Raw genomic sequence first — 15,678 nt, 5'->3', positions numbered from 1 at the left:
CGTGAGCATAATAAGTGCAAATATTACACTATCAAGGACCATTATTTTAATGTATAGAACTTTTCAGATGTAGAACACGTTTCTGAATTGATAATTGTTTAGGGTGTTTAGAGGCCATTCGGTAATTTTTAAAATTCCATTAGCAACGAAACAGTTTTTTGCTCCTCCCGAAAAGTTGGGAAAACCGAGTTGACCATCACCGCGGTTCTTGACGAGCGACGAGTTCTGTTATAATATGACCGTTGACCGATGTACTGCAGCGCATACATATAATATTTATGTACTATGTATATGCCTCACTGTTATATGTATTTACGTTTTAGGTATCATCTATAGCCAAATGTTTAACAGTGACGTGGTGAAAGAGGTCCTCGCGAAGTCTGTTTCGTTTATAAAAGCCACCGGTGACTTATCTCGCTGTGCATTTTGAACAAAATCCTATTAGCTATTTATTATTTATTCTGCCATTTTAGTCTCGAGATTTTAATAAATAGCGATTGTAGGTATAACTATAGTGTATCATTATATATTTATATTACGTATATAATATTAGGCAGGCACGTGTTATATCCGACCACGCGTAATCCGGGTTATTTGGATTTAGGTATTTGTACAAAACTATTTTAATTTTTTATTTTTGTTATTATATATTCTAATATTGAGTATAGTGTTTAGGTAGTATTATAATTACTGTTTTAATAGTAAAAATAAAATAAAATGTATCAAAATATTTTTTATTACGTGTTGCTTTTAAATATTCGCGAATCAAGTAATATAGAGTACACTGCTATATAGACATACCTACCCTTTCCGGGGAGCTGCAATGCAAATCGCGGTTCTCTCCCAAGTCCTCGATAATACGAAAAAAAAAAAGAAAAGATATACCTACCCAAACAATATGAACTTCTAAAGCTGATAATGTTTGTTCGCACTAAAAATACATAAGCTGTATAGGCGATGGAGATTTAAAATTTGCGTGCAGATCGCCCGCAATCGTCATCGAGTCGGCCACACCACTGCGGGGTGGTGGGTGGTGGGTTCGCGGAAACCCGGCGCACTATCATATTGTCATTGTTATTAATATGACGTCAGACTCACGCGTATGTCTTCGACGGTCCTGCCAAGTTGTTCGATGGTCCGGTCCTTTTCGTCCATGGCCGCTTTGAGACGCTCCACGTCCCTGGTAAGTTCGCTCACGGCGGCGGTGGTGGTAGTCATCTTCAGGTCGGACACGGCACTGCGGGTCGACTCGGTCGTTTTTCGTCCGACTCCGCCGCCGCCACCGCCAGAAATCGCGTTGCCCATGAACAACAGCAGCGCGTGGCACATGCCGTAGTCCTCCTATATATTATTATTTCGATTATATTATAATAATACTGTTCTACCTGCGGGTCGCCAGCTGGCCCGTTCGTCGGGCTTACGTGCGTGCGCGGCCCGGTTACCCCGGTATAATATATTATACGTACCCGACCGAACGAACGGTGATTATATTAGGTATATTGTTATTCGCGTTTGATAATAATATTGTTATACCACAGTCGCGGTCGTCGTCGTCGTGCTACGGACTCTTCGCCATATAATATTATTATACACTCCGTGCACTACGACGCTGCAACTGGTCTGGACTCGATGCGGGTGCACCGCCACCGCCGCGGCCACCGTCCATCAGTCAGTCGGCCTTGCGAAGTGTACCCACCGAGTGTGTATAAATTAAAAAACGTCGTGAAATAATTATTATCGCTGGCGCCGTTATCGTGGTCGTCCCCTATACGTATATATTATTATTACGTCGAGTTGAAATACGCGAACACTGGTTGTTGTTTTTTTTTTTTTTTAATTAGGTCACAGACCGCCCACGAACTCACGACATTATAGAATTGTATACAGGGTCTTTTAAAATTGTGTGCGTGCGAAACTCAACGCCATCGCCACCGGTGGGCATATTTTCTGTCACGCGAATCTTATAAATTCGACCCAGTGGGTAACGATGCAGCACACCTTACGCAATAATAAAAACATTATATATTTTTCCGCGTGTACGACAATACGATGTTATGTACAGTATACGTTTATCGCACGGCGATGTTACATATTTTGTTGTGTACAATCGTTTGTTCTTTTTTCTACAATTTTCACGCGCACGCCGTAAAAAATTGTCACCAAAGTCGCTATTCATAACTGCACACCTCGTCCACTGCCGGCTGCGACCCAATGGCTGTACCGAGCACCCTCGAAAACGATATTCCGCCGTCGTGGATTTCGCACACCGTCACATTCGACTATATATGTATCGTGTTTATGCGCATATATATATTATACTTAAGACGTTTTTTACTCGGAGACGATCGTCGTTTATGTTATTGTCGTTCCGTGTATATTTTATTATTATTGTACGAGCTCGGGCACCTCGAAGACGTTAATCTGTCCATAAATAATTTGGGCAAGTGAGTATAGGTTTTACCCTGCAGCCGCAGGAAGGTGAGTTTTCGTATTCGTTTTATTATTATTATTGTAAAATATTGGATTTTGGGCGGGACAATTCGTATCACCGTATCTTTATAATCTTTACCGTACGCTTCTCTACTATTAGGGTAATCCATAATGTGAACATTTACATCGTAGTTATATTTTTATTGTAAAATTAATTACCTAAGAAATAATGATTTGTATATTATTTTATCTTAACACCTACGAAGTAAGTATACAAAAACTGCAAAACTTACAAAATCGTTGAAAATTTCAGAAAAAAATGCAATATAAAATTAAATAGAAAGTCTATAATTAGTCCGATTCGTGTATGTATTTGATCAGATTTGAATATTTGATTTATCTGATATTATAATGTATTTTTTTAATCTATCATATTTTGAGAGACAATTGCATATTAATTAAATTTTAGAAAATAAATTTTTAGTTTGTTGAAATTGAACTGACTCGATAATTTAGTTTTATTTGTATAACATTGTTTGCGTTTGTTTTAGAAAGTCTTTAAAAATATTTTTCTGTAATTTTATAATAATGATTTTATTTGCAAGTTTTAAATTGAAAGCTCGAGGACGATGATTAAAGATAAAGTTAAATAGAAGATAGTTGGAAAACAGTCAGTAAGAACAAAAACCAGCATTACAGTAAAGGGGATAAATGAGGAACAAATAAGAATATAGTGCCATAGTAGGGTGTTCATTCAAAGGCGCACCGCTGGAAGTATGACATACATCACACGTCACATAATATATCTCACGGTCGATGGACTATAAAACGTCATCCGGTTCCGGTAGCGGGATTATAAATATATATTATACGGGACAAATCACCGGAAGTGCCACCTCCGCGGAGATGGTTGTTGAATCATTATGATATTATGGTCAAAACGTCATCAGGCCAGACTAAAAATGTACACAGGTGAAGCATATCATATATATATACTGCAGGATGATTCACTTTGCTCATAACATCCCTTTTTTTCTTTACTTGTGTAGTTATTATTCAAAATCTTATTTTTTGAATTTTTAATAGTAGGTATACATGCATATTTTAGTATAGACCATATTTTCGAGTACCTACTTGAGATTTTATACTGTTTATAAAGCATAAATAAAAAAAAAATATTAGAACTAAAATTATAATAACAATAGGTCGGAGGTAGGTAATATTTTAAACTCGCTCAAGCTATTTCTATTTTGCAACTGCAAAAGGCTATTTTCCGGTCCCAGTAAGTATACTACTATACTAAGCTCTTTATTAAAACGGTACAGAGATAATCAAATTTGCTGACGATATTTTTCCAGACATTTTTTTTTTCTAGTTTGAACCTATTATTATTGACTAAACATAAATGGAATATTAAGACAATTGCTCCAGCCTATTTTTTCCTTGAGAGAATTTCGGATATTTACAATGAAACCTCAATAACTCGAAGGAATATCTTCGCCCCTGCATTTCAATAAGTACACGCAATTTTGTCTATAACTCAAATTTTAGAGAACTCGAATTTTTTTTTCATCCCAACCGATTCGAGTTATCGAGGTTTCACTGTATTTATAATTGATCAATAAATGATTCGATAGTATATCACTGAATATACTTTTTTGTTGCCCATATATTGACGTTGATTTCCAACCTAAGATTACTATGTCTTGAGAGCTAAGTTAGCTGTAAAAACATATTCTACGATAATAGTAGCTGCAGAAATTGATAGAAGACAATTATTAAATGACAGTTGATTACTTGATATTAATTATTTTTACCAAATTATACAAAGTACCTTGGTTGTATAATTATGGATACTGGATTTTAATTTGTATAATTATTAATTAAGTGCTATTTAACATAGGTAATAGAACACTGTATCGGAGTACATACATTCATCATATTTTATTATTGTTACAAAAATATATGAAAATAGCAAACGAATATAATAATATTTTGCTAAGCTATATATACAATCAGTATGGTAGTCACTATACATGGTATCTAAGAGACGTTTATTCAAAATAATTTGTTTTGAAATGTAACTACTCATTACCTACTAAATATCTTGTTTTATATAACCATGGCAGGGCGAATAAATCCGTGTTCAAGATGTTTAATCGAAAATTGTATAATTTCAAAAGTAGATGACGATCCTAGGGATGAAATAATAAACACCGTGAGAACCTTATCATTATTAATATTATTACCTTTATTATTATAGTCGTTTGATTGTCATCTGTAGACGATGTAAAATTAAACGTTAGAACACAGCTATAAACGTATACATATTATAGATAAACGTTTCACAAGTGGAAGAAGAATCCAAAAGATTGCAACAACTGATAATAAAAAAAAGAAAAGAGTATTGGTCAAGTTTAGCAACGAAGAAATGTATACAAACGTCTACGACTACAAAACCAATAGTTTACAAGTGAGTTGTTATACGTATAGGTATCATAGTATTGTATATTATTATAATATGAAACATTTGTAGTGGCGCCAAATTTTAGGTTATGTTAAAATTGCATACTCCTGGTTGTACCCCTAAACGATCGAACACTACGTAAAATATATACAAAATCGATCGTCCACTACACCTGTCGTCCAAGGTCAATATCTTAAAAAACCAACCAGCTGTAGAGTATATATTATACTTGATAATATAATATAATAGTCGACAATGACTATACGTCCTTCTTGGATTGCATATGTCTGATTTTTTTTTGTTTTTATCAAATTCGCGAAACAGCCGAGTCCAAAGCTTTGTCGACAGTGTGCCTATATTATGCGAGAATTTATTCATAGCGTGGTGTATCAAAGTACCGTCGAATAATAACATTAATATTAGTGTTCGTCACGAACTGTATAAGCAACCTGCTGCAGAGCTGAGACTATAAGATCAACGAATCATCTGCACCTTCATCCGCCTACACCTTCACGCAATACATTTTTAGAAGAACAAAATATAACAATGTGTATACGCACGAATTTCATGGCGATAATTATGAATTAACAGTGTGACTATTTGTGTATCACTTTATTATGATATAATCCCATTGGAAAGTGTTATAGAAAAATTATGAACTATATAATATTAATATGTGTATAGGTACAAAAGGCATAAGGGATGACGTGTTTGTCTTATGTTACGCTTATTCATTGAGAAATGAGAGTTATATACACTTTTGACACAAACTTACAGTATTATTATTTTAAAATCCTAGGCATATATTGTAATAATAATAATATGCTTATATTATAATGTTACATGAAAATGGGATGGCCATACTACTATACAGCTGGTGTATTAGTTGCGTTAAAGATTAAAAAAATTCAAATAAGTTACTGTTTAAAAAAATAATTTTCTTTTTTTTCTTTTAAATGTTATATAAACGTTACAAATCATAGTCATAATCACAATACAATAGAAATACTTAAATATACAGTCATGCCTCGATAACTTGAATTTTTTTTGTTAAAGTGTTTTTAAGTTGGTTTGAGGTACATAACTTGAAAAATACATAAGTCAAATTTAATTTTATTCAACTTGACATTTGAGTTATCGAGACTCAACAATAGCAATTTAGCGACTGCTCATATTACATTTATTATTTATATGCCTATACAGTTGACTACAGTATTTATTTTATTTTAATTTAACTATGGCCAGTAATTTATTTTTATAATAACTTTGATTAATCTTCAAAGAACATTATTCTTTTTTCTTTTTTTCTTTTATTAAACAAAACGCTTCAAATGCCACTTTTATTAGCGTACGTGATTAATTTTTTTTTTTAAACAGTATTATTATTTTTTGTAGATATTTTTAAAAAATTTGTTACTTTGATGTTCGCATTTTCGCCGGATCTCAGTACAGAGTACATTACTTTTATGCAATAATAAATGATTAAATTCTTTGAAAACTGCACAGTTATTTTCATAAAAACAAAATAAATAATAAATATTTCATTACCTATGCATTTTTTTTTTTACAAGATGATACTTCCTAGAATTTATTATTGTTTAAAAACATAATTGATTATTTTGCATTATTTATTAATGCATTTTACCGTATTAAAAATAAAAATTACTTAAAATGTCACCACACCCACAAGTCACCATAATATTATGCCAATGTAAGTGCAATGCAGCTGTGATACGTTTGTTTAAAATATGTTTTTCTTGAGAAAAAAGTAAAACATAATTAGCCATCAGCATTTACATCATTTAGACATTTAATGTACCTAACGAGGCGCGTCCAATAATAACAGGGACGTCATTAAAAAACAATTAGACAATAAATAATTATGAATGCGTCACACAGTGCCAGTCGGCGTTCCATCTGACAACAGTGTCGTGGTTATGGGGTTTCTCAAGGGCCTCGATCCCTATGTTATGGTTATTAGGTGGGTGGGCGGGTAGGCGCTTGGGGTGCCATATCTACTAATAATTGGAGTAAAGACATTTAATTAAGCAATAATATTAATACATAATAGATGAAGTAATGCAGTTGAATATTAATTGCATTTGGGAGTGGGTGGGTTGGAATTCTGTATTTGGTCCCTGCCCAAAAAGAAGTTTGCCACGCCGCTGTCTGACAGTCAATAACATTATTTGGACGGTCGTGTCTTTGACCGGTATATAGTTTGAAAAGCTTACGCAGTGGTTTATCGTGGGGAGAACGACACGGGGACAGACGGCTGTCATATTAAACGCTTACGAAAGATTAGACCAAAGTAACCGGCTTCAAATTTTATTTAGGGATTAGCCATTAGGTTATTATTTAGTGATACCGGGGAGTGAAGATTTAGTTTCGTAAGTTTTTATTTTTCGAACTATTTCGCACCACAACGTTGAATCGTATTCGTATATAATATTATATATTATGGTATTATTAATAATAATATATATATAATATCATTTGGGCGATTTCGTAACATTTCCGTGACAATATTGATCGGCTGCCATTATATTATATATAGATGTCATTATTATATCGTGTCGTTATTGTAGCATAGGGCCCAAGGGACGTTTAAAAGGTTTTAGGAGTATCACGAGCGATGATTGAGTGGGGCCATGTCACTACTCCGAGGGATTTCCGCCATTATTGGGAAATTATCGGAGTTATTTATTGTTAACGCGGACTGTGAATGTGCGGTTTTCTGCGTGGGATTTATTGTTTCAGGTACCCTATAACGCCCGAAATAATATATTATTCTTGTAAAACGAAACGACACAGAACGAAACCACGTTTCTCCGAGCAATAAATTGTGATTGCACTAAACTTTTTGTTTGAACACGAAATTTGTTTGTTACGAATTTTAATTACAAATCAAGTGTACGTACAATACGTAAACGTATGGATCATTGCAGTCCCGACTATAATAACATGGAGTTTTTATTTTACGATCTCGAAGCATAATAAATTATGAGGTCAATTTTTCATAAATTATAACTCTGAAAGTAGCATACCTAACTTTAATACCCAATGCTCGCATTGACGATTTATGATTATCAACTGTGTATATGGATTAGAGAGTACAAAAAAAATCGTTGTCCTTTGCAGTCTTTATATTAGAAATCAAACACCCTCGGCATAATTAGAGTATTATCCGATCCACCCTTAGTATTCGTCGTACCTTCCTGCTTCCCACCGATTTGATGCAGACTTCTCCTTCGTCACATTGCTTTTTGATGCGGCTGTTTGGGTGTTCCTGATACACTCTTCTCTATAATCTATTCGTGTACTCTCCCACAACAATAGCAATCGTTATCTATTTCAATGGCCTGACCGCCCCCCCCCTTCCCATTATGGGTTCAACCAACTATCGCGATCGTTTGCACAGCGTGTTAATCTCAACTCGGTTTACTCTAGATCACATTACACCACCATCTTAATTGTTATCACTGTTATAAGTCTGAAGTTTTGGATTTGAACTATAAACATTCCCGATAAGTACTGTTTTTTTTAATCATAATTTTTTTATTAGACAATCTGTAATAATAGTTGAACACTACGCTTAATTGATATTAATATTAATACGCACAGGAAACAGAGTGAAGAGGCCTCGCAGTGGAGGTACTTATTGTTTTAATTTTTTTTATAAATTCGCACCAGGATTAATGCCTATTGCCTATTACGACGTAAATAAAATAAAATTAATAAATAACCTTACATTTATTATATCTATCACATTAGTTTTTGATTTTATAGTTGGTGAAATTATAAAAAATACATATATACCTACCACCAGTACGTAATAACCAATAAGTAATACTTAATTGGCGTGCCACTGTTGTATCCCATAATTTATGGTCAATAAAATATTGATAGTTTGCATATGTATTTTTATCGACGACTGTAATGGGTTTTTTTTTTTATAAATAAATCATTGTTTAGATTGAACAATAAAAAAGTACAAAAAAAGTCGTGGAATACCAACCGATTAAACGAATTATCCAAGCCCAGATTCGATTATTACGAATGCACGTGAGTATACGACTCATATTATAATAAAATATTGATATAATATTATGTGGGTATAAAATATATTATTACAATATATTACGGTACAATCGAATTGGCTACCAATATTAGAGAAATTCAAAACCTACAGTTGAATTTGCTTTCCGAAAAAAAAGATTTTTGATTTAGTTTCTAAAACCATAAAATAATATAATTTAACAATTTAAGTTCTTTAAAATGCACTTGGCAATGTGCTATGACCAAAAAAATTGGTTTTAAAAATATAAGAACATTGATCTTGAATATTTTATTATATAGGTTCAAGTGGTTATTACATTAATAGTTGTGACTTGTATGAAGCTATAGATGAATAGTAAGACTCCAAGGGAAAACAATTTGTAGTGTATTGTAATTTTTAGAAAATCTAGTTTAGAATTATGACTGGTATATTTTCGTGGTTTCAGTATATAAAAATATTGTCCAATAAGCATAACACGCGAATAATAAAAAATACAATTTATTTTTGTTATCAATATATTTTGAATTTTTTATTATTATTGTTTATCTCATCATGTAATTAACTATACGGAATCTGGACTCTTTTATTTAATAATTAGATCATATGTTGTATATTGTAAAAGGTTACGATTCACGACTGTTATAAGAGTGGATTATGTATATATACATTGTGAATATAATATAATATAATTATAATATAATATAATATGCATTCACAGAGTCATGGCTCTCAACAATATGTTTTGATGTTGAGTTGGTTTATGAGCTTGTAACATAAGAGTTAAAAGGCAATGTTTAAATTTGTTATATTATAGATTTGTTAAACAACTTATAAATTATATGTAAATATGTTACATATTTTCTTTGTTTCATATAACAAACAAACTTTTAAAAATGTTTATTTGGAATTTGACGACTATAAACTTTTTGATATAATAAACATTTTATTTTTATTTTTCATAAAATATTTCAAGAAAATAAATTTCATGAAATTTTAAAACCCTAATTATAATATTATATGTGCTATAAGGCAGTATAACTTAACTTTTTATACCATTTTGGTAACCCATATGTTATGTATTTTTAAAATAAATTTATCGGGGACCAACTATAGCTAGCCAAAGTTTAAGAGGCAATTTTTAATAATACCTGTTAAGATTAAAATATCGACTTATGACTACCTATATTCTATTTGGGAGCCGATTAAATTGCTCTACATAATATTACCGTGTGTTTTTTATTGGAACTACGAATAGCAAACAATAAAATAATAGTGTTCCTTCCTCTTTACGATAATTGATGTCATAAAATATAGTTACAACAATTATTGTTTGTAGTTTAGTTTTTCAGGTTTATTGTTTTATAATATCGAAATCCATAAATGACATTTTAACTACCCACACGTACTATACCACTGGTCTCTAAACAATAATATATAGAAAGCGCGCGTGCAATGTGTTATACATAATTATGTGTATTATGCGCAAGGTAAATAAAGGTAATTTTATTATTATAATTAGATATCATAATTTTACATAACAGTAGTATTTCTTTTTCAGTTTAGGGTTTTATTTATTAGTGTTCCACTGAAAACCTATATAATATTATATAATATTGCCACGACCGAAATGATATTACATTTTAGTATGCAATAAATTGAACACCATAATACTATATGATATAAAATTATTAGTATTTATCAGAAGGTAAATAATAATAAGATCGGCCATTTCGATGGAATATAATTTGAAAGCGGATAGCGCGTAGATCGTATTTAATCGAATCACCCGGTGTTTTTCCGGACACCCACCTGTATGCTGTATGAGTGAGTATTTTAAATTCGAATCAGAAACGTATGAAGTGCCCAATAGGCAATAATTATCGGTAGAGAACAAAATACAAATTGCAATCACAAATGTTCGAAATCGTGATGATTTTAATAACTGTTAACATACACATTGGCGCAAATTTCAGGGGTGCTAAAGGTTCTTAGCAACCCAAATCCTGTGATTATATCTTAAATAATAATTAAAAACCTTGGACTTACGTACCACAATCGATCAAGGAGACTATCGGACTTGTAAGTTATTTACATTCAAAGAGAAATAAAATTGAAATATGACATTATTTTAAATAAATATGCTGACAACTATTAATTGTCAACAAATTGATAGTACCTATAATGATCAGGTACTTATTAATAAATCAAAATAATTAGTTTTGCACTTATAATTTATTTAAATTTATATTTGATATTATAATAATTATAGAGGCATCAAATGTAACAAAGATAGAACCTATGGTATTTGGTGAGTGTGAGGGGAAAAGCCTTTCATAGGTCTATTTCCTCTAAAATTCGTTTAGTACTAAAGTGCTTTATTATTTTGAGGTGATTTGCACCCATGAAATACATGTACACTTCCACATGATTTTTTATGAAATATATTGTCATTACATTTGTTATTGATCACATTAATTATTCATTACAATTGAGGCATAGCAAGTTGCAATAATATAATTTAAATGTGCTGTTTTTTATGTTGCAAAAAATTGAATATGGAATATTATATTAAATTTATTAACCTTTGACAATCGATAATTGGACACAATGTTTTAGTTTCAAATTAAAGCTTATAAAATGTCCTGAAAATGTGTTATAATTTATTTCAAAATACACATCTAATCCTAATAGGAATTAACTATTAATCTAATTCATAATATCAATACAATTTTTATCAAACAATGTGTAAAGTGTAAAACAAAGTCCCGTTTTCCACAAGACAAGTGTTGTTTTTAAAACAACAGAGTCTATTGCACAAAACAATATATACGTAACGTTACAATGATATATGTTTTGTTTATACATGTTTTTCTGTATGGCAACATTAGTTGTCGTATGGTTTAGGTACGTACATGAAATGATTTATTTTTCAGAAGTAGGTAAATACCTAATAAGATGTGGCCACAGTGGTGGATACATGGCTGAATTTTTTTTTTTTTTTTGGGGGGGGGAAGTACAAAACAATTTACGACATCAATATTATAGTCTACAATAAGGACAATATTAATAAAAAAACAGGCTAAAACATAAGGCAACAAATTATTATTGTGATGGTGGGATTGATAACATTTGACAAAAATTTACCTATATCATAAATGTACTCGTATGTAAATTTGTAGATTAATTGCCCGGAAATACGTATTATTATATTATTATGAATTGGAATCAATTTCAGAGAGGAAATCGTAAGGCGTCGATTTCGACGCGTAGACATTTCGAGGATTAACGATTTGGCCATCCCGCGGAGGACGGCATCGGATGTTGAACAGGCACCGCATAAGGTGTGCTTGAATCATATAATATTATAATAATAAACATAAAAAGTAAATACCTATGTGTTTACACAGTGATTCTTTTAACTGGAAAAAACTCACAATTTCCACAAGTTTGCAACATTTTACCAACAAAATCGCCCTTATTTTTATTGAAGAAATAAGAAACAACTACTTCTTAAATTAATATTATTTAAAGGTACCTAACTGCTTTATATTTTCATCCGGTTCCTCAAAACTTTGTTCATATAATGACTAATAGGCAATAATATTATTTGTTCGGTATTTATACTTCAGCATTTTCATAAATCTGCTTCAGATTATGAAATTGAAAATATCTGTGGGCATTTAAAAATGATAAGTTCATACTTCATAGTGGTTAGTGCAACAAGTCTTATTGTCTTAAAAATAAAAGAACATTATTAAATGGCACCTCAAATGAACATTTCGATAATACTATAATAGTTATAACTTATAATACTTTTGGAAATGACTTACAATTCGCTGTTTATAAATCAATTATCAATTATCATGTAAACATTGGAGTGCCGAGTGATCCATTTAACGTAAGACACTCATAGTTTCAGAAAATACTAACGTTTCTCAAAATTATATCTTTTACATAGGCATTCGTTTTAATCATTACAAAACAACATTTTTGAAAAAAATTATATTTATTAATATTTTTTTTAATCGTTATCGTATTTTAAATTTATACTTTTTGAAAGACTACATTTGCTGAAGCAGAATATTGTTCAGAGTATTTAATTTTAAATACATAGAAATACAACTTCGGACTAGTAATTTTTTTGTTTAATTTTAAGTTTTTAGTTTGGATGAGTGAAGTGTTGGACCAACATTTTATGGGTCACTCCTGTTCTATGCTCTTCTAAACTTGAAATACTTATAACTACTTACAACTCATTAACAAGGTACTTCTCTAAAATTCCATTTTTATATATGTCAAAGTACTCCAAAAAATATTCTTCTTTAGAACAAACTAAGAATTAAAAAGCAGTAAGTTGTCATTAAATATTTTTTTAAATTATAACGATACGTTATTAAATTATAGGAAAAATAATGTTGACTTAAAATTGTTTTAAAAACGTTAGTTTTTAATTTTAACAATAGTTTTTGGAAATAATAAGTGCATTACCTACATACGTACATACTTACATACGCGGTTAATGGATCATCCGATGTATGTTTCTAAAATAAACAAGTTACATTAATATTTATATGACATAATCATTAATTATGTCTCCAGTGCAATTGTTGCACGGTACCTTTATCGATGTTGTTGCCGAGAATAGAAAGACTGTCCGTACCTCCAAGACGAACTGACTCAGCCGAACACGTTAAGACGGACGAAGACACGTTTTCGGTAGGTATTAATTATACCTACCACAAATCGAATTCATGACCAATATTTTATTGAATATCGCCTACTTCGTATATTCAGGGGCGGACTTACCATTTTTACGCCCCTAGGCATTACAACACTAGCGCCCCGTACATTGGCGTGTGCTCCCATGTTTAATCTTTAATATTGTAATTGATGTTTTCTCATAGGTAGCCAGGTAGGTACTGATTAAGGTGGTGAGCACTGAGCTCTCTAGTCTCTATAATCGTAATAGATTAGCAGATTTCTGAGCAGTATGCACTATGCAGGACGACAGTGCCAGCGTCGCGCGTCATCGCAATGTTTAATGTTTATTATTATTAATTACTTTATCAAGACAACTGATTTCCAGAATTAATTCCAGTATTTTAAGAACAGACTAGTTTGGTGGCCTCGTGCCCGCGCACACTTATTGTGGTGCGGGGTGTGGGGTGAGGCGGGTCATTCCAGTTAATATCAAATAATTTACTTGCTAAGCACTATGCGAGCTGTCCCCCACCTAGCTAGTAGAGCGGCTATATACAATGTACCCGGCGGCCCGAGGCAGTATATTTGACTGCCTTGGTTGGCGTTTTGCGCATGCGCCATTCACAATATTGTATGTGTTTACGCCACACAACCGTATACCACCTCCCATGCATTAACAAATTTACTTATATATGAATTCGCATCTACTAAAACACTCGAAATTACATTTAAAATTGTAAAATCTTACATTGTTAAAAAATGTCAATTACGTAATTCTTACAGTTTTAGATCTTCTTAAAAAAGTCGGTTTTTATGGGAAAAAAACGTATTAAGTTAAAGTTGCAAGAAAAAAAATAGGGAAATCCAGTTTCAAAAACAGCAGTGGTCCCTAGAAAGTTGTATTTATTATTGCGCATGTGCAGGTAAAAAGAGTTTAAAGTTAGTTTTTTTTTATCAAAATTATAGTGTCTTACAATTTTAATGTCTTCTATCCAATGGACCGCCCCTCACCCCGAACAAAACGCAATGGTTTTATTCAGGGTTTCATTCATTTATTGTTACCTTAAAAGTTACCATATATGGTATAATACACATGCGCGCTGCCTTGTGTATAAACAACCAACCATGATTTCTGTTTGTTTTTGAATGAAAAATTCACATTTACAAAAGGGATGCATATTTAATTTATAATATATTTGATGGTAATTTTTTTTTCCTTTATTGGTTAAGCATTAACTACATAGGTTATTATAAGTAAGTTATAACTTTAACAAGAGTATTACTTTTTAAAATTATGTTATATAAGTTATTATACAATTAAATTTTTTTAAATATAAAATGTTGATCAGCATTATATCGCACTGTAAGTATACTATGATACAACACTAAGAATGGAGTTTATATTTGCGAAAAAAAAAATACCGAAAAAATCGTGATAAATACGGCGATAAGTAGAGAAAATTCAACGATACGGTCTTTACTGGACCGTTATTGGACTGGTTATGTTATGAAAGCTCGAATTGTAATAGTACAAAATATACGCATGTTTCAGGTTAAAAAGTCAGCTCTGAAATACGTCGCTTCTGAAAGGTTAAAAACGGTTAGCGACACCACGACTATCGTACCAAGAGGATTTTTAACTATTTGGACCGAACTCGTCGGACTGTAAGGTTATAAAAATATGTGATAAAACTTATTTTTTTGAAAATAAATACGTTTTTGTTGTATAAAAATAAATGTTGAATTAAATAAAAAGCAAATGTTTTAACGAAAATGTTAAATTCTTAGTGGAGTTGTGTTTATTTTACAGTGATACTGTGCGCCAGAACGTGTGGTATTTTTGTACGTGTGTCTGAAGTCGTCGTCTTTTTGGAGCAGTAGAAATGTTTCGATTTTCAAATTGAGGGTGGTTTCTGGTAGCAAATTGTATGTGGTAGGTACTATGGCGGTACAACAGTAAACAATTGTGGTAGCTGTTTAGTAGGTATTGAGTATATTACCTCACATTGAGTAGGCCAAT

At 31.8% G+C, this 15,678-nt stretch overlaps 1 protein-coding gene and 1 pseudogene across 2 annotated transcripts in view; one reads left to right on the top strand and one right to left on the bottom strand.

Annotated features, from left to right (window-relative positions):
• LOC132949839 (cGMP-dependent protein kinase, isozyme 1-like) overlaps window positions 1-15,678 on the bottom strand; it is a 61,295-nt gene that overhangs the window by 12,604 nt on the left and 33,013 nt on the right. The window contains exons 1-2 of one of the 2 annotated variants that reach the window (XM_061020916.1): window positions 1,467-1,706; window positions 1,099-1,341 (exon numbers count right to left, since the gene is read on the bottom strand). The exons of the other annotated variant lie outside the window; for it this stretch is intronic. Coding sequence (XP_060876899.1) covers window positions 1,099-1,329 — 231 coding nt within the window. The 5' untranslated portion in view covers window positions 1,330-1,341; window positions 1,467-1,706. Of the gene's footprint in view, window positions 1-1,098; window positions 1,342-1,466; window positions 1,707-15,678 lie in introns of those variants that run through there. 2 annotated transcript variants of the gene reach the window in all.
• Window positions 4,553-15,547, top strand: LOC132951498 (uncharacterized; annotated as a pseudogene).

This window comes from Metopolophium dirhodum, chromosome 8 (assembly GCF_019925205.1).
Source record: "Metopolophium dirhodum isolate CAU chromosome 8, ASM1992520v1, whole genome shotgun sequence".
NCBI classification, from domain to species: Eukaryota; Metazoa; Arthropoda; class Insecta; order Hemiptera; family Aphididae; genus Metopolophium; species Metopolophium dirhodum.
The sequence above is the reverse complement of the archived record's forward strand: the minus strand, read 5'-3'. Positions and strand labels throughout refer to the sequence as shown.